The sequence below is a fragment of the Pan troglodytes genome, chromosome 9 (genome assembly GCF_028858775.2).
Source record: "Pan troglodytes isolate AG18354 chromosome 9, NHGRI_mPanTro3-v2.0_pri, whole genome shotgun sequence".
In the NCBI taxonomy this organism is placed as follows: domain Eukaryota; kingdom Metazoa; phylum Chordata; class Mammalia; order Primates; family Hominidae; genus Pan; species Pan troglodytes.
This window is the reverse complement of record NC_072407.2, coordinates 58,270,483-58,296,591: the sequence shown is the minus strand read 5'-3', so window position 1 is coordinate 58,296,591 and position 26,109 is coordinate 58,270,483. Positions and strand designations below refer to the sequence as shown.

The 26,109-nt window shown below is 35.8% G+C and overlaps 2 protein-coding genes across 2 annotated transcripts; one reads left to right on the top strand and one right to left on the bottom strand.

Moving 5' to 3' along the window:
- Positions 1–137: 137 nt before the first annotated feature.
- On the bottom strand, positions 138–10,684 carry OR5AS1 (olfactory receptor family 5 subfamily AS member 1). The gene is made up of 2 exons (XM_054661728.2): positions 10,626–10,684; positions 138–7,940 (listed from the first exon to the last, which is right to left on the bottom strand). The coding sequence occupies exons 1-2, from the start codon at positions 10,634–10,636 to the stop codon at positions 6,938–6,940; spliced, it is 1,014 nt and encodes a 337-aa protein (XP_054517703.1). The 5' UTR covers positions 10,637–10,684; the 3' UTR covers positions 138–6,937.
- A 10,882-nt stretch (positions 10,685–21,566) lies between these two features.
- LOC466543 (olfactory receptor 5F1-like) lies at positions 21,567–22,511 on the top strand. Its single transcript, XM_003317968.6, has one exon. The coding sequence runs from the start codon at positions 21,567–21,569 to the stop codon at positions 22,509–22,511; it is 945 nt and encodes a 314-aa protein (XP_003318016.6).
- Positions 22,512–26,109: the final 3,598 nt, after the last annotated feature.

Below are 26,109 nucleotides of genomic sequence, written 5' to 3'. Positions count from 1 at the left end.
GAGTAAAAAGCTATCAAACAGCATTACATGCTTCAGATAAATCTTCATCAAAAGAAGAGTCAATCTACATGACAAACTTTACTATTTTATTATTTTTAGAAAATGCCACAGCCACACATCACTGTGATCAGACAGAAGCCATCAATAGCAAGGCAAGTGCATGGATCAGTGTGTTGATGGTTTTATGTTTAAGTCTTTAATCCATCTTGAGTTAATTTTTGTATAAGATGTAAGGAAGGGGTCCAGTTTCAGCTTTCTGCATATGGCTAGCCAGTTTTCCCAACACCATTTATTAAATAGGGAATCCTTTCCTCATTGCTTGTTTTTGTCAGGTTTGTCAAAGATCAGATGGTTGTAGATGTGTGGTGTTATTTGTGAGGCCTCTGTTCTGTTCCATTGGTCTATATATCTGCTTTGGTACCAGGACCATACTGTTTTTGTTACTGTAGCCTTGTAGTATAGTTTGAAGCCAGGTAGCATGATGCCTCCAGCTTTGTTCTTTTTGCTTAGGATTGCCTGGGCTACATGGGCTGTTTTCTCATTCCACATGAAATTTAAAGTAGTGTTTTTTTTTTCTAATTCTGTGAAGAAATTCAATGATAGCTTGACGGGGATAGTATTGAATCTAAAAATTACTTAGGGCAGTAGATGGCCATTTTCATGATATTGATTCTTCATATCCATGAGCATGGAATGTTTTTCCATTTGTTTGTGTCCTCTCTTATTTCCTTGAGCACTAATTTGTAGTTCTCCTTGAAGAGGTCATTCATATCCCTCGTAAGTTGTATTTCTAGGTATTTTATACTCTTTTGTAGCAATTGTGAATGGCAGTTCATTCGATTTGGCTCTGTTTGTCTGTTATTGGTGTATAGGAATGCTTGTGACTTTTGCACATTGATTTTGTATCCTGACACTTTGCTGAAGTTGCTTATCAGCTTAAGGAGATTTTGGCCTGAGATGATGGGGTTTTCTAAATATACAATCATGTCATCTGCAAACAGAGACGATTTGACTTCCTCTCTTCCTATTTGAATATCCTTTATTTCTTTATCTTGCCTGATTGCCCTGGCTAGCACTTTCAATACTATGTTGAATAGGAGTGGTGAGAGAGGGCATCACTGTTTTGTGCCGGTTTTCAAAGGGAATGCGTCCGGTTTTTGCCCATTCAGTATGATATTGGCTGTGGGTTTGTCACAATAGCTCTTATTATTTTGAGATATGTTTGTCAATACCTAGTTTATTGAGAGTTTTTAGCACGAAGGGTGTTGAATTTTATCAAAGGCCTTTTCAGCATCTATTGAGATAAACATGTGCTTTTGTCATTGGTTCTGTTTATGTGATGGGTTACCTTTATTGATTTGCGTATGTTAAGCCAGCCTTGCATCCCAGGGATGAAGCCAATTTGATTGGTGGATAAGCTTTTTGATGTGCCGCTGAATTCAGTTTGCCAGTATTTTTTGAGGATTTTTGCATCATGTTCATCAGCGATATTGGCCTGGCATGTTCTTTTTTTGCTGTGTCTCTGCCAGGTTTTCATATCAGGATGATGCTGGCCTCATAAAATGAGTTAGGGAGGAGCCTCTCTTTTTCTATTGCTTGGAATAGTTTCAGAAGGAATAGTACCAGCTCCTCTTTGTACGTCTGGTAGAATTTGGCTGGTCCTGGACTATTTTTTGTTGGTAGGCTATTAATTACTGCCTCAATTTTGGAACTTGTTTTTGGTCTATTCATGGATTTGACTTCTTCCTGGATTAGACTTGGGAGGGTGTGTGTTTCCAGGAATTTCACCATTTCTTCCAGATTTTCTAGTTTATTTGTGTGGAGGTGTTTATAGTATTCTCTGATGGTAGTTTGTATTTCTGTGGGAACAGTGGTGATATCCCCTTTATAATTTTTTATTGTGTCTATTTGATTCTTCTCTCTTTTCTTCTTTATTAGTCTGGCTAGTGGTCTTTCTATTTTGTTGATCTTTTCCAAAAACCAACTCCTGGATTCATTGATTTTTTGAAGGGTTTTTCATGTCTCTATCTCCTTCAGTTCTGCTCTGATCTTAGTTATTTCTTGTCTTCTGAGGCTTTTGAATTTGTTTGTTCTTGTTTATCTAGTTCTTTTAATTGTGATGTTAGGGTGTCGATTTTAGATCTTTCCTGCTTTCTCTTGTGGGCCTTTAGTGCTGTGAATTTTCCTCTAAACACTGCTTTAGCTATGTCCCAGAGATTCTGATACCTTGTGTCTTTGTTCTCATTGGTTTCAAATAACTTATTTATTTCTGCCTTATTTTCATTATTTACCCAGTAGTCATTCATGAGCAGGTTGTTCAGTTTCCATGTAGATGTGTGGTTTTGAGTGAGTTTCTTAATCCTGAGTTCTAATTTGATTGCTCTGTGGTCTGAGAGACTGTTATGATTTCCGTTGTTTTGCATTTGCTGAGGAGTATTTTACTTCCAATATTGTGGTCAATTTTAGAATAAGTGCAATGTGGTGCTGAGAAGAATGTATATTCTATTGATTTGGGGTGTAGAGTTCTGTAGAGGTCTATTAGGTCTGCTTGGTCCAGAGCTGAGTTCAAGTCCTGAATATCCTTGTTAATTTTCTGTCTTGGTCTGTCTAATGTTGACTGTGGGGTGTTAAAGTCTCCCACTATCATTGTGTGTTAGTCTAAGTCTCTTCATAGATCTCTAAGAACTGGCTTTATGAATTTGGGTGCTCCTGTATTGGGTACGTATATATTTAGTATAGTTAGCTCTTCTTGTTGCATTGATCCTTTTACCATTATATATCACCCTTCTTTATTTCTTTTGATCTTTTTTGGTTATAGTCTGTTTTATCAGAGACTAGGATTACAACCCCTGTGCTTTGTTGTTTTTTTTTTCTTTTTTCTTTTTTTGCTATCCATTTGCTTGGTAAATATTCCTCCATCCCTTTATTTTGAGCCTATGTATGCTTTGCACATGAGATCGGTCTCCTGAATACAGCACACCAATCGGTCTTGACTCTATCCAATTTGCCAGTCTGTGGCTTTTAATTGGGGCTTTCAGCCCATTTACATTTAAGGTTGATATTGTTATGTGTGAATTTGATCCTGTCATTATGATGCTAGCTGGTTATTTTGCCCATTAGCTGGTGTGGTTTCTTCATAGTGTCGATGTTCTTTAAAATTTGTTGTGTTTTTGCAGTGGCTGGTACCGGTTGTACCTTTCCATGTTTAGTGCTTCCTTCAGGAGCTCTTGTAAAGCAGGCCTGGTGGTGACAAAATCTCTCAGCAATTGCTTTTCTGTAAAGGATTTTATTTCCCTCCACTCATGAAGCTTAGTTTGGCTGAATATGAAACTCTGCATTGAAAATTCTTTTCTTTAAGAATGTTGAATATTGGCCCCCACTCACTTCTGGATTATAGGGTTTCTGCTGAGACAGCCGCTGTTAGTCTGATGGGCTTCCCTTTGTGGGTAACGTGACCTTTCTCTCAGGCTGTCCTTAACACCTTAACATTTTTTCCTTCATTTCCACCTTGGTGAATCTGATGATTATGTGTCTGAGGGTTGCTCTTCTTGAGGTGTATCTTTGTGGTGTTACATGTATTTCCTGAATTTGAATGTTGGCCTGTCTTGTTAGGTTGGGGAGTTTCTCCTGGATGATATCCTGAAGAGTGTTTTCCAAGTTGGTTCCATTCTCCCCCTCACTTTCAGGTACACCAATCAAATGTATGTTTGCTCTTTTCACATAGTCCCATAATTCCTGGGGGCTTTGTTCATTTCTTTGCATTCTTTTTTCTCTAATCTTGTCTTCAAGCTTTATTTCATTAAGTTGACCTTCAATCTCTGATATCCTTCCTTCTGTTTGATCGATTTGGCTATTGATACTTGTGTATGCTTCATGAAGTTCTCGTGCTGTGTTTTTCAGCTCCATCAGGTTATTTATGTTCTCTTTAAACCGGTTATTCTAATTAGCAATTCCTCTAACCATTTTTCAAGGTTCTTAGCTTCTTTGCATTGAGTTAGAACGTGCTCCTTTAGCTCACAGGAGTTTGTTATTACCCAATTCTTCTATTTGTTATTACCCAATTAGTTCCATCAATTCATCAAACTCATTCTCTGTCCAGTTTTGTTTCCTTGCTGGCGTGGAATTGTGATCCTTTGTGGGAGAAGAGATGTCTGGCTTTAGAAATTTTCAGCCTTTTTGCATTGGTTTTTCCTCACCATCATGCATTAATCTACCTTTGGTCTTTGATGTTGGTGATGGAGTTTCTGAGTGGACGTCCTTTTTGTTGATATTGATGCTATTCCTTAGTTTTCCTTTTAATTGTCAGGCCCCTCTGCTGCAGGTCTGCTGGAGTTTGCTGGAGATCCACTCCAGACCCTGTTTGCCCGCGAAGGCTGCAGAACAGTAAAGATTGCTGCCCGTTCCTTCCTCTGGAAGCTTCGTCCTAGAGGCACACCTGCGAGATGCCAGCTGGAGCTCTCCTCTATGAGGTATCTGTCAACCCCTACTGGAAGGTGTCTCCCAGTCAAGAGTCGCAAGGGTCAAGGACCCACTTGATGCAGCAGTCTGTCTCTTAGCAGAGCTTGAATGATGTGCTGGGAGGTATGCTGCTCTCCTTAGAGCCAGCAGGCAGGGACATTTAAATCTGCTGAAGCTGCACCCACAGCCATCCCTTCCTTAAGGTGTTCTGTCTCAGGGGGATGGGGGTTTTATCTATAGGCCCCCAACTGGGGCTGCTGCCTTTTTTTTAGAGATCCCCTGCCCAGAGAGGATCTAGAATCTAGAGAGGCAGTCTGGCTACAGAGGTTTTGCAGTGCTGCGGTGGGCTCCACCCAGTTCAAACTTCCTGGCAGCTTTGTTTACACTGTGAGGGGAAAACTGCCTACTGAAGCCTCAGCAATGGCGGACTCTCCTCCTCCAACCAAGCTCGAGCATCCCAGGTCAACTTCAGACTGCTATGCTTGCAGGAAGAATTTCAAGCCAGTGGATCTTAGCTTGCTGGGCTCCATGGGGGTGGGATCTGCTGAGCTAGACCACTTTGCTCCCTGGCTTCAGCCCCCTTTCCAGGGGAGTGAATGGTTCTGTCTCGCTGGCATTCCAGGTGCCACTGGGGTATGAAGAAAACTCCTGCAGCTAGCTCAGTGTCTGCCCAAACAGCCACCGAGTTTTGTGCTTCAATCCCAGGGAGCTGGTGATGTAGGCACCAGAGGGAATCTCCTGGTCTGTGTGTTGTGAAGACCGTGGGAAAAGCATAGTATCTGGGCCGGAGTGCACCCGTTCCTCATGGCACAGTCCTTCATGGCTTCCCTTGGCTAGTGGAGGGAGTTCGCCGACCCTTGTGCTTCCCGGGTGAAGCAACACCCCACCCTGCTTCTGCTCACCCTCCATGGGCTGCACCCACTGTCTAACCAGTCCCAATGAGATGAGCCAGGTACCTCAGTTGGAAATGCAGAAATCACCCACCTTCTCTGTTGATCTCACTGGGAGCAGCAGACTGGAGCATCTCCTATCTGACCACCTTGCCAGCCACCAAACATAACTATGATATGCACTGAGAAATCTAAAATTTTGTGTGACACTTTACTGTGTCTGTTGCTTTATTGTAGTGATCTAGAAGAGAACCCACAGTATCTTCAAGGTATGTCTATAAATATTAGATTATTTAATTTTCAAACCATATACATATACCAGTAATTTTACATATATAACTTTACTTAATACTCAAAACAATCCATTTCATTAGGTGCTATCTTATTGTCTCCATGTCCAAGGTCAAATTCAATATAACTAATCCAACCATTTATATTTTCATAATTATTACAAAATGCACACTTTTTTATTTCACATGTATATGGTGTATCACTTTAACTTTGTCAAAATAAGACAAAAAGTAAATAGAGACTTCAGACTGAAAGATCAGAATAAACCACAAAAAATCTGATAATTTAATTATCAAAATCGATTACAGAGTAAAAATTGTTTATACTTTAATTGCCTTGCATTGTAAATTTACAGAATAAAAGATCAGTGTAATTTTCACCTCTTCTTGAAGATAGAGCCTCAAAGACTATGTTAGCAACATGAATATAAATAATTAGGAAATTCTACAGTTTATAATCTTGATAGTATTCACAAACTTGTTTTTCACAGTTACCCACTCTGAATGAAAAAGTAGGGAATTTCTTGCAGTAATCAACTTAGCCCAAAGACAATGTGATATATCTTCATTATGACTTAATAATAATTAGACTATTGCTACATGTCTTCTAATTTCTTGAGAGCCAGTGAAACCACCATCAGTATCCCTAACAGATTATTGGTATTATAAAATATCTCTATTGACAAATGCTTTGTGAGTACAAATATAGACTCACTGTCCAAATAAAATAAGGCTGTATTTTCCCAGTCATTCATCTGTCTATCCATCTATCCATCCCTCTGTCCATCACTTAAATTTATGTCTGAGGTTGCAATATTTTGAATTTTTGAAATCAGACCTTGGCGATGACCTTGAGCAGTAGGATGCTTAGTGTTCCAATAATGGAACTCTATGCATAAATGGCCTAAACACACAGATAAGGAGGACATGCAGTATACCAGGTGCCAAACAGGTGGTGGAAAAAACAAGCCAATATACACATGCTCTGCTGCCAAGTAGCTTCTAATACCGATTGACTGACTGAAAAGTCAATATTTACCTTCAATACAACATCGTAAAGAAGAGAATCAATGTACAAAGCATTTTAGAAACACTAATTGGATATAAATAATGATTATGTTTAATTAGGTAATGTATTATAGAGTAGAATTGTGGAGAGAACATTTTTGGAAGAGAGGATGAAGCATTTTAATGCACTGAGTATAACAAGTTATCTTTATTTCTGAAAATGTGATAAATTTAAAATAGTTAACACATAAGATGTTCATGGCATAATTGCTGTTTATGAGATTGGAAGGGTTAGATATTGACTATTCTTAAACGATTTAAATACCATTCATTTGAATATCCAATTCTTTCTAATAGCTTTTTGAGAGCATTTTTCACATCCTTGTTTCTGAAACTATAGATTATTGGATTAATCATGGGAAATACAACAGTATAAAACACTGCCACCACCTTATCAGTGTCTAGGGAATAGCTAGTGGTGGGCTGTAAGTACATAAACAGGAGCGCTCCATAGAATAAGGTGACTGCTATGAGGTGGGAAGCACAAGTGGAGAATGTTTTGCTTCTGCCACCTGAGGACTTGATGCTCAACACAGTGATGAGGATGCAGAAGTAAGAAATAAATATGACCACAAAAGTGCTGATCTGGATGAAGCTGCACAAAGCAAAGAGCAGAAGCTGGTTGATCTGAGTGTCTGTACATGATAAAGCCAGAAGAGGTGGGATATCACAGAAAAAATGATTGACGATATTGGAGCCACAAAATGACAGCCTGAATGTGAGGCACACATGGACCAGTGATGTTGTACTTCCACTGAAATATGCCAAAACAATGAAGCAGACACAGACTCTCCTAGACATCAGTGTAGTATAGAGCAGTGGGTTGCAGATGGCTGCATAGCGGTCATAAGCCATTGCTGCCAGGATAAGGCACTCAGCATCAGCAAAAGAAGCGAAGAAAAACATTTGTAGTGCACACCCATAAGGAGAGATGCTTTTCCTGGATGCTAAGAAGTTTGCCAGCATTTTAGGAGTGATTGCTGTAGAACAGCTGATGTCTAAGAAAGATAAGTTGTTAAGAAAATAATACATGGGGATTTGAAGGCTTGAATTAATATTAACTAGAATTATTAAGAGTATATTTCCGACCATAGTTAATGTATATACCAGAAGGAATACAAAGAACAGTGTGACTCTGAGAGGTAGATAATCTGTGAATCCAACAAATAGGAACTCAGTTGGCATGGTGTGATTACTCTCCAACATCTTAGTTTTCTTGTTTTTCCCACTGGACCTAGATAGTATCAGCAGATGTGAGTTAACTTGAGTTATGGATGAACCAAAAGTATCTTTATTCTCTCTTCTAAGGAATCAAATAGAAGGTCAGTAAAATCACAGAGATGTCATTTTTTTGTAAATTTTGATTGTGCTTTTGTCATTTGGTTAAAGGAAGTATAATAATTAAAGATCATCATTGATAGAAGAAAATGTTATTTAGATGGTGGTGTTTTATAATGTAGTACCTCTTTAAAAGCGCTGCACTTTACGTGATGATAATAGTTTTTTCAAGCTGAAAGGGATAAATGTAGCTCATGTAATGAGACCTAGTGGAATAATGAGAGTTGGCAAAATCTTCAGAGGCAAACCTCTCTTTTTGCAATCCTAAAATCACATTCTTCTACATAAAGGAGAGTTGAGATAAAATATGAAAGAATGTCCATATTTAAAACTGTGTAATCACACAGAAGAATATCTGTGATGTTGGGAGGTTACTTAACGTAGTAGTTAGGAGCATGGTAATTATGCAAGTGATGGCTGGATTTACAACTTGGCTTTGCTATTTACTGTTTGTGTGACTTTGGTATAGTTATTTGACTTTCTGTGGTAGTTAAGATGAATAAATAAATATTCCTAGTAAGTAGACATCCCTACATCACTTATGTGACTACACATACAAGTCACTGTGTGAGCGCTGATAAAATAAAATTTATTAAAAATAAATAAATTGACTCCGTTTTGATTATTTTGGGGTTTTTTTGTCCAAACACCATGAAATATCCAGATCATTCTCAATATTCATCTTGTCTTTGACATCATAGATGCATTATTTGTTTTCTGTTGTAAAAATAGGTCGTGTGTGTGTGTGTGTGTGTGTGTGTGCTATACACAAATGTATTGTTTGGCATACTAAATCTTTTACTCATGCCCTATCATTGTTGTTTTCTTTTTCAAGGTTTAGTTTACTTTCTAATTTCTGAAGTAAGCACTGTTTGGTGTGACGTTCCAGAAACATTAGTATGTTTTGAAGGGCTGCATATGCGATTGGACTTCTAAACTGGTTCTGTAAGGACAAACATTGTATGGAAAAATGAAAAAATAATCAAGAACAAGAAAAGCTGAGATGATTTTAAATAAAATACAATGCTAATGGAATATTAAGCAGGAAGTTAGATCATTTGGAAGTAAGAAGTGTCTACAGTGAATAACTAAGGGAACTTATGAGATCTATTGTCTCTATCATGCCTGATAACCTCAGAACCTCCTTTCTCCAGCCAAATGGCAAGGAATCTTCTAAATGTACTGAAAAGAGAAGCCAGCCTTCTTTGTGAACTCAGATTTTTTAGAAGAGCAAATAACTTGACAGGGTAAGAATGCAATGTGTGTACCTAAAACTATAGTGAAGAAATCCCAACTCTGAAAAAATACTAGAAAAATGTACACATTTGCAAGCTTTATATAATATTCAAATCCTCACAACTGGATGTATATTTTCTCTATTATTCCTGGCCAACCCTAGCAACTTTCCACACTTACATTTCCGATAGGATGGCTAAATCGAATACACAGGCTCATCCAAACAAGTGACATTTCCATTAATTATTTTAATGAGTTTATATATTATATCCAAAAACAAGTTATGGGATCAAAGTCTTATTTTTCTTCCTTGAGTCCCATGACAACTACAAAACGATTTAAAGAGGTTTTGTAGTCAATTGTCCAGTGAGAGACTGAGCATCCCAAGACAACTTTCCTTTTCCTACAGGATTTATCTCACACTGCTCTGAACTGAAATCAGAAAAATCTCCCAAAATGAGTTGGACCCCACTGGATCTTAGGGAAATCTCATTTGACAAACCTCCTATTTCTAAAAGATGTCTATTAATAAACTTTATTTGCTATTCTCTTTGAAGGAGATAGGCAGATAGCAGAAATATTAGTACTGATTTCACTCAATCTTTTCTTTACAAATGGCATTGTGCTGAGCTTAAGCACACAGGATTTGAAGTTAGGCAAATGAGTATAAATAACCTCAGGTCCAAATATAATTTTCTAGAACTCATTGAAATTCTCTATGCCTAAATTATTTGTTATATTTAATTAGCATATTAATATATTATAAGACTGAAATCAAGATTGAACTAGGTAGCTTTACAGAAGTTGGTATGCTGTAGATGCATCAAAATGTATGTTACTATATATTATAATTATTACTATTAATGCTATTATGATTATTTAACAATTCAATATCTGACTTTGAAATGACAAATTCTCCTAGTTTGTTTTTATATGAACAAACACAAACAATTAACCACACTGCAGGTGAATATGTGATTTGTGCTTATAAAATCTGAGGTTTAGCATGCTGCTACAGAAAATTATTACACCATTGTTTTTCCAAAAATTATTAAATAGGCATAGTCAGCTTCCTTCTCATAGCGATAAGGTACACAACGAAATAGGCAGTGACTTTTTTTTTCTAATTGCCATGGATAAGGTAAGCTTAGGTCTATGCTACCACCGTCTTCTGCCCACTCTTAGCCCACATACATACACAAACTGAAACACACCACACACACACACACACACACACACACACAGAAATAGTTAGCAGAGATACATTTTATCTGAGGTAAATTCATGGTCTTTGCTACATTCACAACAAACATTTTGTTAATGCTTTAGGGAAAAAATCACTTACCTCAGCACCATCAAGAACTTTGAATTTTATCACTTATTTTGCACAATGGGCTATCAACATTTTTCTCTAGGTTTTAGAAACAATTCTTTTAAGGGATGAGTATATATATTCTAGTCTGTGACAAGTGAGACAGTATCCCAAGATAATTTCCAATCCCAGTAGGGTGTCTGATAGTTAATTTTTCTCATCCTAGTGGTATAGGTATGTGGCTTAGCTGATTTCTCTTAAATGAAAAAAGGTAAAGGGTAATAACACAATTGGCTATACTGTAACCAGTAATAACATAACCTGTCTTCATCGAGAGATGTTTGATTAAAACTACAATCTTTTAATTCTACCAGCCAAAAAAAAAATTCTTCTGTAAATTCTTATTTCTATCAGTTCTCATTATGAATTCAGTTACTTAATGATACTTTGAAGTATTTGTGATATTATCGAATTCTAAAGTACAAGCTCAATATATTAAGAAGAATCTCAGGCAGTCTAATGTTTGGTTGCTTTTCCATTGTTGGAGTGTCTAGAAAGAAATATGCCTTGAATGTTAAGCTACTAGAGTAAACACTGGTGACTCAGGTAACCTAGAGCAGTTGTGCCATTTCATGGCTATGGGACCTTGAACTACTCATTTAAACTAATCTTTACTAATTTTTAAATTGTGAATAATAATTGCACATATCAAATTCTTGTCAAGATTGAGATGACTCAACGTCACTTGTTCAACAGATGGTACTTGTTCCATGGCTCTAAGTTTTCTCTAACAATTATAGCAGTGTTTGCAACAGTATTTCTTAATACTTTATAACACTGCTGTAGATTGTAACGTTCTTTACATGATTGATGATAGCATAGTCTATACCTTATGATTCTTAAGATTGACAGACTAGGGAGTGGATAAATACAGGATCCCACCTGGCTTCTCTTCTATACATGGTAGGAAAATTGAAATGAGTTTTGTAGCTTCCAGAAGGGCTTTCTATTTAATAGGTGGACCTATGTTAGAAATAGAAGGTTTAAACAAAGTTGTCAACCTTTGAGAGCATCCAGTAAATGGTTCAAAAATGCACTCATTCATATAGAAGACGAATGTAATCTCAAAAATTGAAAGCAGCTTATTCTGGGTTGTGTCTTTTATGTGGTAGGAAATATAAGGTTTAGAAAAAGAGGCTTCCATGTAAGGAATCACAGAAAGCCCCCAGATGCCTGGACCTACAGAAACAAGGATTCTAAATTGCTGATATTTCCAGTTTTCCGTATTATGTTTTGTCTTCAATATGGTGGATAACTGTGTTCGTTAATGGGATAACGAAAGGCAAATTGATTTTTTTCTTCAGAGGTTGAAATGTAAAAATTTAGAGACTAATATTGACATTTTGTGTTTCTCCTGCTAAGAACAAGTAAAATGACTGAGGAAGTTTGCTTTCCTTTTGTGGGTTAGGGAGGGGGAGGAAATACTATACAGATTAAAAGCTACAAGGAGGGTACCATGGGCTGTACGGTAAGAAGACCACATCTGGAATGATAGTTTTAAATAGAAATAGAGAGTTGATCAAATTAATAAAGAATAATTAACTCATATTTTTGAAGACTCATTTTTCTTCTGTACTGGCAAAATAAAAGAACCAAATGTAATTACATTAGAAACTTTGCCACCTATATATTTTTAAATGTGAGTATTGTGCAGTAAAGGATAAACTCAACTATCTGGGGTCTTCAGCACTGGCCCTGACAACCTCTGAAATATCCTGTCTTCGAATATCCTGTCTGATAAGGGCATCTTTATATACTTTGGCTCAGTTTACACTCATGGTATGATTTATTCTGCTTGCCTGTTTTTGCGTACCTGGGGCTTCTAGGTTATGCTGTATTCATATGGGCCATTTGAAGACTACGTATCTAAGATCAGGTAAGTGGGTTCTCCATGCCCATGTGACTGACCCTCAATCAAACCCTGGAAACAATTATTTGGTAAGCTTCTGTGATTGGCAATACCCCATACTTGTTATCAGACAATACTTCTGGGAGAATTAAGTATTGCCTGTGTGATTCTACTTAAGAGGACAAGTGGAAGCTCGTACTTGGTTCTCCTGGAAACTGACCGATACACTCTTTTCCTTCTACAATTTAATCCATATGTTTGTGAAACAGGTTCGCTGTGTACTGGTTACCAACTTGTCTGGGCCCAGTGAGACAGAACACCCATACACACGAGTTGCATGAAGCAGGCAGCAAAGGACAACAGAAGCCCAGCATTTTTTGAAAGCTGGGCTTCCAAAGTTCAGGAAAGAGGCCCAGACTGAATGGGGTTTCATCTGCATATGCCTCACTTGCACTGCAGCTGAGGGAACCCAGAAAGCAGCCTATCCTGGTTTTGTACCCTAGGGTTAGAAGAATTGCTGGGGCCAAAGCCTTGAAGGACAGTCTGTTTCTAAAGTGAAGGAGGCATTGGCCAGAACAACACGGGCTCTGTTCCAGCTGCCTCCCCTATCTCAGAATGTTATATGTCCAGTAGGTTCTACAGTTATTTTTGAGAATTACATGTGAGGGAGGAGGGACAACTGGACTACTCAAAGGCTACCTGGAAAACTGTCCTCCAATCTTTAGTGGTAATAAACCATAACCATAAGCATAATAGCTTTTCTGAGTTCTGTGAGTTCTTCTAGTGAATCGTTGAAACTGATGATAGTCTTTGGGATCTCTGATACAAGTATTAAGTTCTAATGTCCTCAAGTGTATTTTTTAACAAGATTTCAACCATCTTTATTTTATATTAGGTAAAATATATAAAAATATATGACAGTTATAAAATATTTTATTATAAAATATTAGGTAAACATTTAGTTAAATCCAAAAATGTCTATATAAATCAGAAAGCAAAAGAAATACTTATAAACTCACCATAGAAATTAATTAAAAAACAAAAAATCCTGAATATTGCCAAAATTGGAAATTCTCTATGATCATCTTCATTAGCTTGCTTCCCTGACAGTGGCAGCTACTTTTCTGCATTATTCCCTATATTTCAATTTTTTTTTTTTTTTTTTTTTTTGAGATGGAGTCTTGGTCTGTCACCCAGGCTGGAGTGCAGTGGCATGATCTTGGCTCACTGAAACGTCTGCCTCCTGGGTTCAAGCGATTCTCCTGCCTCAGCCTTCCGAGTAGCTGGGACTACAGGCGCGTGCCACCAGGCCCAGCTACTTTTTTTGTATTTTTAATAGAGGGAGGGTTTCACCATGTTAGCCAGGATGGTCTCAGTCTCCTGACCTTGTGATCCACCCACCTTGTCCTCCCAAAGTGCTGGGATTACAGGCGTGAGTCACCACGCCTGGCCCCTAGATTTCAATTTTGAAAATAATTTCATCTATATTCCTAAAACGATTCTTTTAATAAATCTCCTTTTTAAAATTTTTGAACATTGTAAATGTGATATCACGTTTGTCATCTACAGTGCTTCTGTTTTTTTTAATATTGCGTTTCTCACATTCTCCCATGTGCGTACGTATTTCTTCACTGTAATTTCATAATTTGTTGTATTATTTTTCTTTGCTGTATCACAATTAAATTGCTTATTACCCAATTTTAGGACCAATGCTACTATTAATGTTATTTTACTCTTCACTAAGCACACATGTACAAGAGTCTGCATTGATTGCATATAGGGTATACAACTTTAAAATATAGCAAATTATTTTCTAAATTTCTTTTTTTTTCTTTTCTTAGTACCATTTTAATATGTAAATAAAATATATACGTCATTGCAACATTTTTTTATTTGTTTTTATTATTGTACTTTAAGTTTTAGGGTACTTGTGAACAATGTGCAGGTTTGTTACATATGTATACATGTGCCTTATTGGTATGCTGCACCCATTAACTCGTCATTTACATTAGGTATATCTCCTAATGCTATCCCTCCCCACTGCCCCCACTCCACGACAGGCCTCGGTGTGTGATGTTCCCCTTCCTTTGTCCAGGTGTTCTCATTGTTCAGTTCCCACCTATGAGTGAGAATATGCGGTGTCAGGTATTTTGTCCTTGTGATAGTTTGCTGAGAATGATGGTTTCCAGCTTCATCCATGTCCCTACAAAGGACATGAACTTATCCTTTTTTATGGCTTCATAGTATTTCATGGTGTATATGTGCCACATTTTCTTAATCCAGTCTATCATTGCTTGTTCATATCTACAATCTCAACAACAGAACATAACACCTCAGATTACTTGTATTTGCTAATGCTTTTTATACGCTGAAATTTAATATTTTCTGCCAATATAATGGGGGTGATAGATATTTTTAATCTTTAACACACCTGGAATAATTTGTTGTGTATTATATGAGGTAGGAATCTTAGACAGTACATTTTTTGCAGTTTTTAAAAAAATGTATGTTCTCTATCTTCAATGGTGCTCTATGATATATTAAATTTTCATTTTTGTGTGGGTCTGGTTCTAGGTTCTCTATTGTGATCACTTGTCAATGTTCCATTTTCATCATTGCTACACTTTCCTATTATAGCATTGATATAGGCTTACTTGGTACTTCTTCAGGAATGTCTTGGTCCTTTTTGTTCTGGGTTATTACTAAAAAAATTATAACCAGCTTGTCACATTAATTGAGAATATTATTGAAATATTATTTGGAATTATGTTGTATTTATAAACCAATATTGTAAAAAGTATATCTTTATAAGAATCATCCTCATAAACATGGAGTCACTGATTATTTACATTATTGATGATCTTTTAAAAATATTTTATAATTATTTCCATAAAGGTTTAGAGTATCTGTTGTTAATTATATTTTCCTAAGGGCCTTGTATATTATAAAAGTTTTCCTTTAAAAATTAACGTTAAATAATTTCTGCTATGGCAAGGAAATACAATTAAACTCCAGATACTGATCCTATATTCAACAACCCAAAGTCTTTTATTAATTCATCTAATGTGTCATTTTATCCCCTTGCATGAGTATATTTCTTATACTTTTTTTTTTTTTTTTTTGAGACAGTCTTGCTCTGTCGCCCAGGCTGCAGTGCAGTGGCACGATCTCGGCTCACTGCAAGCTCTGCCTCACGGGTTCATGCCATTCTCCTGCCTCAGCCTCCCCAGCAGCTGGGACTACAGGCGCACGCCGCCACGCCCAGCTAATTTTTTGTATTTTTAGTAGAGACAGGGTTTCACCATGTTAGCCAGGATGGTCTCGATCTCCTAACTTTGTGATCCGCCCACCTCAGCCTCCCAAAGTGTTGGGATTACAGGCGTGAGCCACTGAGCCCGGGCTTCTTATACATTTTTTAAAGTTTTGTTTATATTTTGTTTTGTTTTTCCTCACCTAATACAGCCTCCAATAAATTATTACCTTGTAACCTAGAATTGGAGATATTGGACAGTGTTGTCATTTAGAAAATTTTAAAGTGAATACCTTTTAACTTCTGTTTATCAGCCTTTATCATAAAATGTACATTCATTCATAAATTCTAATTGAAGTTGTGATTAAGCCTTTCAATGCATCTTACCTAGCTTGCCCTGAACCACTATTGACATAAAGAAAGACAGAAAAATCCCATTTGTAATCACAAATTATTTAAAACAAAAGTTCAAGCAACTAAAATAATAACATTTTAGCCATTAAATTGGATGCACAAGAAGGCCATAACATTAAAGGTTATCCACTATTTTTGAAAGCATTGTCATTTCAACTTTTTGTCTGGAAATTTACAGTGTTAATTCTGCCACCTTTTGAGACAGATTAACCATTCAAAGGGAATGTCCAATAAACCTCATTATTCATAATATTTGAGGCATTTTAGCTTGAATTCCAAGAATATATAGAGTAATTATTATTAAAAGGATAAATATCATAAACAATGATTATCCTGAGAGAAAACTAAACATATGGTAAAGAAATTAAGACTCCTCTAGAACTCTTTTTACTTTACTGTAACAAATCCCTTTGGAAATTATGAATTATTACATTTCGCATTAGGGAAAATATAGAGTTTAGCATTAGAATGTTTTTTAACTATGTTAATTTTATTCAGTCTCAAGGGAAATCAATAGATATTCCAATTATTTAATAAATCACATATTTTTGTTTTTCTCTATTAAAAGACCCACATGTATATTTCAACAACAAAATGACTATAAGATCAATTTTTCTTCATTCTTCATTGCAATTTATTATATGCATTTGTTTTAGTAACACAATGAAACTTATTAGAGTAAAATATTAGGATCCTGAAGTCATCCTTATATAAATGACTTCTACAAACATGCTTCCATTCTAAGAAGTAATGAAAAATGAATTTAATCATTTATAAAACTGACTTCAATAATATTTTTAAACATTAAAAATGAGTTAAATCTATTAATTCTTTTATTCATCACTTTATTCATAGAAAGAAGGGTGTAACTATGTAAATCTTCAGAGATATTATTATGTTAAAATAATAAAACAAGTCCATTGGATTTAGCTAAAACCGGGTTACCAATGATATTGAAGAGAAAATTCAGTGATAAAGATACAGTACAGATGCAGGGATCTCAAACTTTATGGCATCTCTACCCAAAGATATAGTCCCTTCTTCTTGGAAAAATAATCCTAAAAAGCTGAATATTTTAGCCTTTAAAATGTTTATATTTATATAATGCAACTTAATGCATTATAACAGAAATACCAAGAACATCAGTTATTATCAAGGCAATTTTCCGAGTTAGTCTAGACCTTTCTGGACATTTTACATTTTTTATCACTGTAGTAGCCCATGTTTTTTTTTTTGTTGTTATTGTTGTTGTTTATATTCCCTGTATTATAATTAAAGGAGACATCAGTAGTAAAATAGTATTTCCTGTGCCTATGAACATTATACCCCCATTAATAAAATGACCCCTTAAGATGTTTCCCTAAGTCTGACAAAAATCACAGAGGTCATGACTCTTCAATTAATTATTATGGTGAAGGAGTTAAAGGCAAGCACCATACCACATAGTTTGGATTAAGGATTAGAATTTGGAGAAAGTTTATAAACCAGACGATTTTGATAGAGGAGACATATAACCCTTACATCCTCATTGCTACATAGTGATATGGACAAACTGCTGGGTATATGGTGGGTTTGCATTCCAGAAGACAACCTTGTCTCCATTGCTTAATTTGTTTATGGAGTCAGTATTTGCATGTGGCCTAAATGGATGATGAATATTACAAACTCAGATGCCAAAGTATGAATATGGGTTGGGGTTTAGGAGAGTGCTGATAATTTTTGGTTTCCCAGAATCTGAATCCTTGAAACTCAGAGGAAGATTCAAACCTCTGGTGGATAATGATGTGGGTAGAATAAAAGTTACTGGTTTTCTAGTCAATTCTGCAATGATTTTTGGAATAATAAGAAATTCTTCCTGCTTACAGCTATTGTAGATATTTATAAAAGTTGAATAATTCTGAGAATATAAAATAATATAGGCCTTCATTAATTCAAAGCCTTTATAGTTTAATGGAAAACTCATTTACCTGTTTTAAGATTCCCACTGGTCACACAGCTTTATCATCTGTTAGAAAATACATTTTACATATATTACTGTTCCATCAGGTTCAAACATTATACACTTATATGTCTTAAAAATAAACTGAATGTTTGATTCATTCAAGACTTCCTTTATAAAAGGTCATTCATTTTATATAAATATAAAAGATATATATATGATTATATATGTGATAATCCAGATATGAGTCAAAGAAGAATAAGACAAATCATTTTTTAAGTTTTTGGGTTCGGAAGTCATGTTATCTAATTGAGATGGCAATGTTATTATTTGTGGGCAAATTCTTTAATCTATGGTAAGATGTAAAATTAGTTGTCAAAAATTATTAGAAAATTATAATCAGATTACTACGTTTGTGTGTGTTAACAAGGAATTTGTGTATATCTGGCATTATTCGTATATGTGTTATTTAGTATAATTTGTTTTATAATATAAAGAGTCTTGCCGCCCCCTCTCCATATATATAATTTGATTTAAACTTGAAATTTAAATTTGAAATCTAAGTTATTAATATTGTATTATTTGAAAGTTCTTAAATTTAGTTCTACTTATAAGTACAGTTTATTAAATATATGTATGATTTGTTTTATTACTTTCCATTAATTTGAAGCATTCGAAATAAAAAAGTCATAAAATATAAATGTATAACTCCCATTTAAACTATTTGAAGATTTTTAATTAACTACTTTTGTAAAGGAGATCAATCATTATGCAAAGGCCCCTCAGAAGTGATGGTTAAAATCTACTAAGTATATGTAGAAAATAAGCCTTAAATATCAAAGTAACAGTTTCAAGATTTTACAGTGTTCCATCTTATAACTGAAGAGACTTTGAATAGACTTTTGTGTAAACAGTACCACCTTTCCTCATCTAAAATATGGGGGAAATAATTATGACAACCCCAACAAGTGATGTAGAACATTTATTGAGAATTTAAATATAAAACTATCCTATAATGCTTAATGTATTATGAATTCCCTATATGAGTAGACTCCTTTTCATATGGACCCCAAGTGTGGTTTATTTTACTATCTTGAGAATTGAGATCTAGAAAATATGAACTTTCATCCCCTTGTAGAATCAGAATCACAAATAATAATTTCAAAAAGACCACACAAATTTAAAATTTTAAAAAGAAATTAGGTTTTCTTATTCATTATCCTATTTGCTTAGGATAGAGTATTTCTTTAAACATTGTAGAATGGATATTAGCAAGTTTCCCTTTCTTGTTACTTATAATGAGAAATAGAGCTAGATTGGAAGTTAAACATACAGACAAAGGAACGCACACACACACACACACACACACGGAGAGAGGGAGAGAGAGAGAGAAAGAGAGAGAGAGAGTGACAAAAGGGATACGGGATGTTAAACAAAATTTATCGGAGGCCATTTTTTTGAACTGGTCTCCTAAATGCCAGGTAATCAAACTAAACTTGAAACAATCCTGTTTTCCAAATACACAGGAGATTTCAGCCAAACTGAGTCGGCCTGAAACGGACCGTGAACCCTAAAAGTAGCTTTGAAATAACCAAGCTTTTTTTTTTTTTTTGAGACAGAGTCTTGCTCTGTCTCCCAGGCTGGAGTGCAGTGGCACGATCTCGGCTCGCCGCAAACTTGGCCTCTCGGGTTCAAGTGATTCTCCTGCCTCAGTCGCCCAAGCAGCTGGGATTACAGGCACCCGTCACCACGCCAAGCTAATTTTTTGTTTTTTAGTAGACATGGGTTTTCACTATGTTGGTCAGGCTGGTCTCAAACTCCGGACCTTGTGATCCTCCCACCTCTGCCTCCCAAACGAGCCACCGCGCCCAGCCCCAAGCTACTTTTTTCCCCCTATTTCTGCTTTCTCCAATCCTTTTCTGCCTGTAAAGCCAAGCTCCTCTGCTCAGCTCAATGGATCTCTTATCCTATTTTATAGAAGTGATGTTACCCAATTCTAGAGTTGCAAATAAACACCGATTCTATATTTAAAATCATTTGTGTAATTTTGCATTTTGATAGGGAAGAATAATAATTTGGTGTTAGGCTATGCATCCAACTGGAATAAGCTAAAACTACAGAGAAAGAAATAATGTAAATGGTCAATACATAACATTTTCATTGACTTTAAATGGGACTTTAAAATTACATAGACGTCAGAAATCACCTTATGATACAAGCGCTAAATAATCTCACTCTGTCATCCAGGCTGGAGTGCAGCGGCGTGATCATGGCTCACTGCAACCTCTTCCTCGGGGGTTGAAGCGATTCCGGTGCCTCAGCCTCCCGAGTAGCTGGGATTGCAGGCATGCGCCGCCACCAGGCACGACTAAATTTTTTGTATTTTTAATAGAGACAGGGTTTCGCCATGTTGGCCAGGCTGGTCTCAAACCCCTGACATCAACTGATCCGCCTACCTTGGCCTCCCAAAAGGTTGGGATTACAGGTGTGAGCCACAACCCCCAGCCTGGGTTTAACTTTCTTTTGAGACTTAAGTTCCTGCCTTTAGAGAATTGACTCCTCAATTAATACTTACTATCTAGTCCCCAAGATCACCCAATCTGCTTGAAACAAAACAAAACAAAACACAACAAAATAAAAATGCAGCTTCATGTATTTAATCAGAAGGTTCAATCTTAAAATTTTTCCAGTGGATGGTTCAACTTTACACTGCATTTTAAAAATAAAGTTTCTTTTTTATATTTTTTAATCTGCAAGTGAGAATCCCAGTTTAAAAAGAAAAAAATAGACTACTTTGGTAAAACTCTGCATGGGACAGAAGTTATAAAGATTTTTTGCTGTTATTCACTTCAGTGGACAGGTACATTTTCTGCTACATAGCATTAATTTGATAATGTACTTTGTAACTAAAATAACTGTTTGGATTACTTTAAAACATTAAATATCATTCTTTCTTTAGGATATAATAGATGTCAAAATGTGTGTTATTTGAAATGATTACTATTATTGCAGCAGGTGGCAATGTATAAATTTTGGAGTTAAATGTATAGAGCTGTTTTAAAGGCAAGAAAAAAAATGTATTTTAGTTAAACTCACATACCTGCAAAGAAAATAGGAGTGATTTTAGCATTAATATGTCAGTCTTTTGGATTTGAATGGAGGCTGGTATAGAAAAAATAGTACAATGTATGCACATTTACAGAAACTGAAGTATGTAGACTTAGATCAGAAATTTGAGAGACCTACAACCCAAATTCAATAGAGACCATTGTTTATTAAATTCACATGCTCATCCATTTATCTTCTAATCATCCTTCAGTCACTTTAATTACTACGCCATATTATCCTAGGTTTTTCCATATGTGAATATCCTTATTAACATTTCTATTTTTTTCTATAAACTTTCAAAGGGAGAAACATTTTCATCTCATATAAAGTTCGCACAAAATATATTTGTCATAAATGACCAGAAAAAATTATACCTCACTGACTGAGTTCATCCTATTGGGATTAGCAGACACGCTGGACCTACAGATTATCCTCTTTCTGTTATTTCTTGTGATTTACACATCTACTGTACTGGGAAATATCGGGATGATCCTCTTAATCAGGATCGATTCCCAGCTTCACACACCCATGTATTTCTTCCTGGCTAACCTGTCCTTTGTGGACATTTGTTACTCAACCACCATCACCCCAAAGATGCTGGCAGATTTATTATCAGAGAAGAAAACCATCTCTTTTGCTGGCTGCTTCCTACAGATGTACTTCTTTATCGCCCTGGCGACAACCGAATGCATCCTCTTTGGGTTAATGGCCTATGACCAGTATGTGGCCATATGTCGCCCGCTGCTTTACTCCTTGATCATGTCCAGGACCGTCTGCCTAAAAATGGCAGCCGAGGCTTTTGCTGCAGGGTTGCTGAACTCCATGGTCAACACTAGCTATGTCAGCAGCTTGTCATTCTGTGGCTCCAATGTCATCCATCACTTCTTCTGCGACAGTCCCCCACTTTTTAAGCTTTCTTGCTCTGACACACACTTGAAGGAAAGCATATTTTCCACTTTTGCTGGTGTGAATATGGTCGGGGCTCTGCTTGTCATCCTCTCCTCCTATTCCTACGTTCTCTTCTCCATTTTTTCTATGCATTCAGGGGAGGGGAGGCACAGAGCTTTCTCCACGTGTGCCTCTCACCTGACAGCCATAATCCTCTTCTACACCACCTCCATCTATACTTACCTGAGACCTAGTTCCAGCTACTCCCTGAATCAGGACAAAGTGGCTTCTGTGTTCTACACAGTGGTGATCCCCATGTTGAATCCTCTGATCTACAGCCTCAGGAATGAGGAAGTAAAGAAGGCTTTAGCAAATGTAATTAGCAGGAAAAGGATCTCTTCATTTCTGTGATTTTTTGCCTAAAAATCTGAACTAAAGAGCATATTTTAGTTATTTTCAAAGTCTAGTTCATGCTACAATTTTTATTAGAATATTTTCTCATTAAACACATTCTGCCAATACTCAAATATTTGTATGCAGTTAGGGATAAAGCAAATTACCCAAACTGGTAAAAGACCAAGGGGCCTTTACTCTATAATCATTCTAAATCTTCGCTGAGTTCTCATAGTTAGGGGCTTATTTTAATTTTACCTTGACTACAAAGAAGAAAGGGATTAAGTGTTTAGAAACCAAAGTCACAATGTCACATAATACTATCCATATACAGTATTTTTGATTATCCATTGTTTGTATTTTCCTCATTTATTATCTGTAACAGATGGTTAAATATCACATACAATAGAAATATTTTGAATTAAAATATAATTCCCTTTTTAGGTGGTCAAATTGTTACTTGGAGGGTTGCCTAAATCAAATTTTAAGACTATACTGTTAACAGACACTGATTTATCCACCTTTTGTGTCTCTCCCCTTCCATACAAATCTATATTCATTAAAGTATTCATGTTAATTCATACAGAAATAAGCTATTAGAAAAGCTACTGTCCTATCAGAATGCATCATTTACAGCTCTTTTTCCATTCCCATTTATTACTCACAAGGTTTTTTAGCTCCTCTGCTAAGGCCTGAATGTTCCCCTCAAAATTTATACGTTGAAACTTGATCACCAATGTGATAGCGTCTTTAGGATGTGATTTTATCATGAGGATGAAGCCGTCATGAGTGAAATTAGTGACCTTACAAAAGTAGTGTGAGAGAGCTGTTTGCCCCTTCTGCTATGTCAGGAAACAGCAAGGAGACACCACCTTTGAAACAGAGAACAAGACGTCAACCAACAAATCTGCTGGTTCTTTGATCCTGGAATTCCCCAGCCTTCAAAACTGTGAGCAATAAATTTCTGTTACTTATAAATTACCCAGCCTAAGGTATTTTATTATTGTAGCCCGAGTGAGCTGAGCCACCCTATTCTTCCTTTCTCTCTTCTAGATTAACACATACACACAGGCCACAAGCCACAGGCAGACACATTTAGGTGTTACAGAGTTTAATCGGTGTATACTTTCAAAAGAGGTAGATTAATGGTCACTGAATAAATCTGACATTTTCTTTAAATACTTTCATCAATTTTCTGTATACAGAAACTGTTATTAGTCAGAATAAAATAAAAGTAAATTGAAGTCAATATCAATATTACAGCTAAGCATTATTAATAGGGAGATAGGGAGTTGGCATAGTAGACATGCAGAGGAAACTGAATGAGAACCAGGGCTTCCTAAAGAGACAGCCATACTTATCTGGAGTATCTGAAGGAAAAATTTTCATGGTCTTTGCCTTTGCTGCTGAAATTATACCAGATAGAAGTGGTGACGTTCTCATCATCTGAGATGTGGACACAGCATGCATTATACACTATCATAAAGAGGTCATTCAGGTGAATTTCATAAAAACAATCATATTTTCTTGCAGCCAAACTGAGTTGGCCTAAAACGGACCATTTGAATCCTAAAAGTAGTTCAGTGCATTTATGTAAAAAGGTTTGGAGTGTATTTTAAAATTTTATTTAACCTAAAATAAATTTAACTTGTAAAAGTATTTTAAAACTCCTAATTATTATATTGGATCTGATTTTCTAATTCTCTTCCTTCTTTGGAATCTGACAATGCTTGCTGAATACTTTCTTATGGACTTAATAAGGATTTCTTTTTGTCTCTTTACTGTACTATCTCTTGTTTTATGATCTTGTAAGTTTCCTAGTGTTTGCTTTTGCTTGATTGTTTAATGTTACCACATTCCAAAAATACACAGATATAAATGTTTTGTCTTGTTCCACGGTTTTTGAGTAATTTATTTATTCTTTAAAATTAACGAGAGCAGTTTGAAATATATGTCGTCAGGTTTTAGTAGTTTGGTCAATACCTTTATCAGTGATTAAGTGAGGCCAAATAGAGACTAGTTTACAAAATCAAAATATCACAGAACTGAAAACTTGAGCAAACAAGTTGGAAAAATATGAAAGCCTCCAAATTCAAGAATTAACATGGATCCAAATAAAACAAACAAACAAAAGGATATTAGTAGATAGAGTCTTGTGTTAAGGCAGTAAATGTATAACATATTTTGCTATTACTATGTAAACATATTTTTCAATTTGGCTTGATAAATAAAAACTAGTAAACACATCATTTTCATGGGTGTTTAATACATGAGATGTCATAGACTTTAAAAATAGTAATTAAATGAAGTAACAATCTCTGAATTCACACTGGGGAAATAAAATAAAAATACTATGTTAATTCATTGTCAATATATTTCAAAAGATAGAGATAAGCAAAGTTATGTCAAGAAGGTAATACACAGATGGTCGAGTGTATGGAAAGAAGTCAAACACGAGGTAGATAAATTGATGTGAGAATATTTAATCTGTAGAAAAGGAAAGCACAAAAATATATTCATTTTATTGATAATATACAGAAAAAAATATATAGAATCAAACACAATGTATGACATCAAAAAGCAGAAATGCAGAAATTTGTTTATGAACTTAGATACAATTTACAGCTTTGGTTAAAAATGTGATATTTACTATCTCTACAATTCTCTTTAAATTGTGTGATTTAATGCTGCTATGAAAAGTTGCAAATATCCATGCACTATCTCTAAACCTTAGAAGAGTCCCTGGGATATTTCAGCAATTTAACAAAAATTATTACTCTCATATTTGTTACTAAAACAGGGGGTGATGGATATTAATTAAACGTTGTAAGCAATAAATCGATCTGATAATCTGTGTGGAAAATGCTAAATTTCTGAATCAGACTTCAAATTCTCAGTCTCCTGAAATTGTATAATCATTGTAACTGTAGGTTGTAAAACAAATACAAAGTAAATAAAATGCATACTATTAGTTATGCTATGTTGATAGTATGTCAGATTTCTTAATATACTGGTTAAAGAAGCAGAAAGATAAAAAAAAAATACAGACTCAGAGAGGGCATGGAAACAGAAGGTTTATAACAATAGAAGCTGGGAAACGTAATGCTTATAAACAGCATAGAAATGTGAATAGGCTGGGTGTGATGCTTCACACCTGTAGTCCCAGCACTTTGGGAGGCCTAGATGGGCAGATCCTTTGAGTTCGTGAGTTTGAGACCAGTCTGGCCAACATGGCAAAACCCCATCTCTACTAAGAATACAAAAAATAGCCGGGTGTAGCGGCATGCTCCTGTAATCCCAGCTACTTGGGAGGTTGAGATGGGAGGATTGCTTTATCCCAGGAGGTGGAGGCTTCAGTGAACACAGATTGTGCCACTGCACTCCAGCCTGAGCAACAGAGCAAGAACTTTTCTCAAAACAACAAAAAAAAGTAAATAAAGGTTGAAAAATTATCTTACAAATCGTAAAATCATTATGCCCAAATTATGTGTTATGGAAGTCTGTGTAAGAATCATCTGAAATGCTATATTTGGTGAGCATTAGTCAAAAAGAACAGACAACACATTTTAACAGCAAATGCCAGCCTAGGCAACATGGCAAATAGCCATCTCAAAAA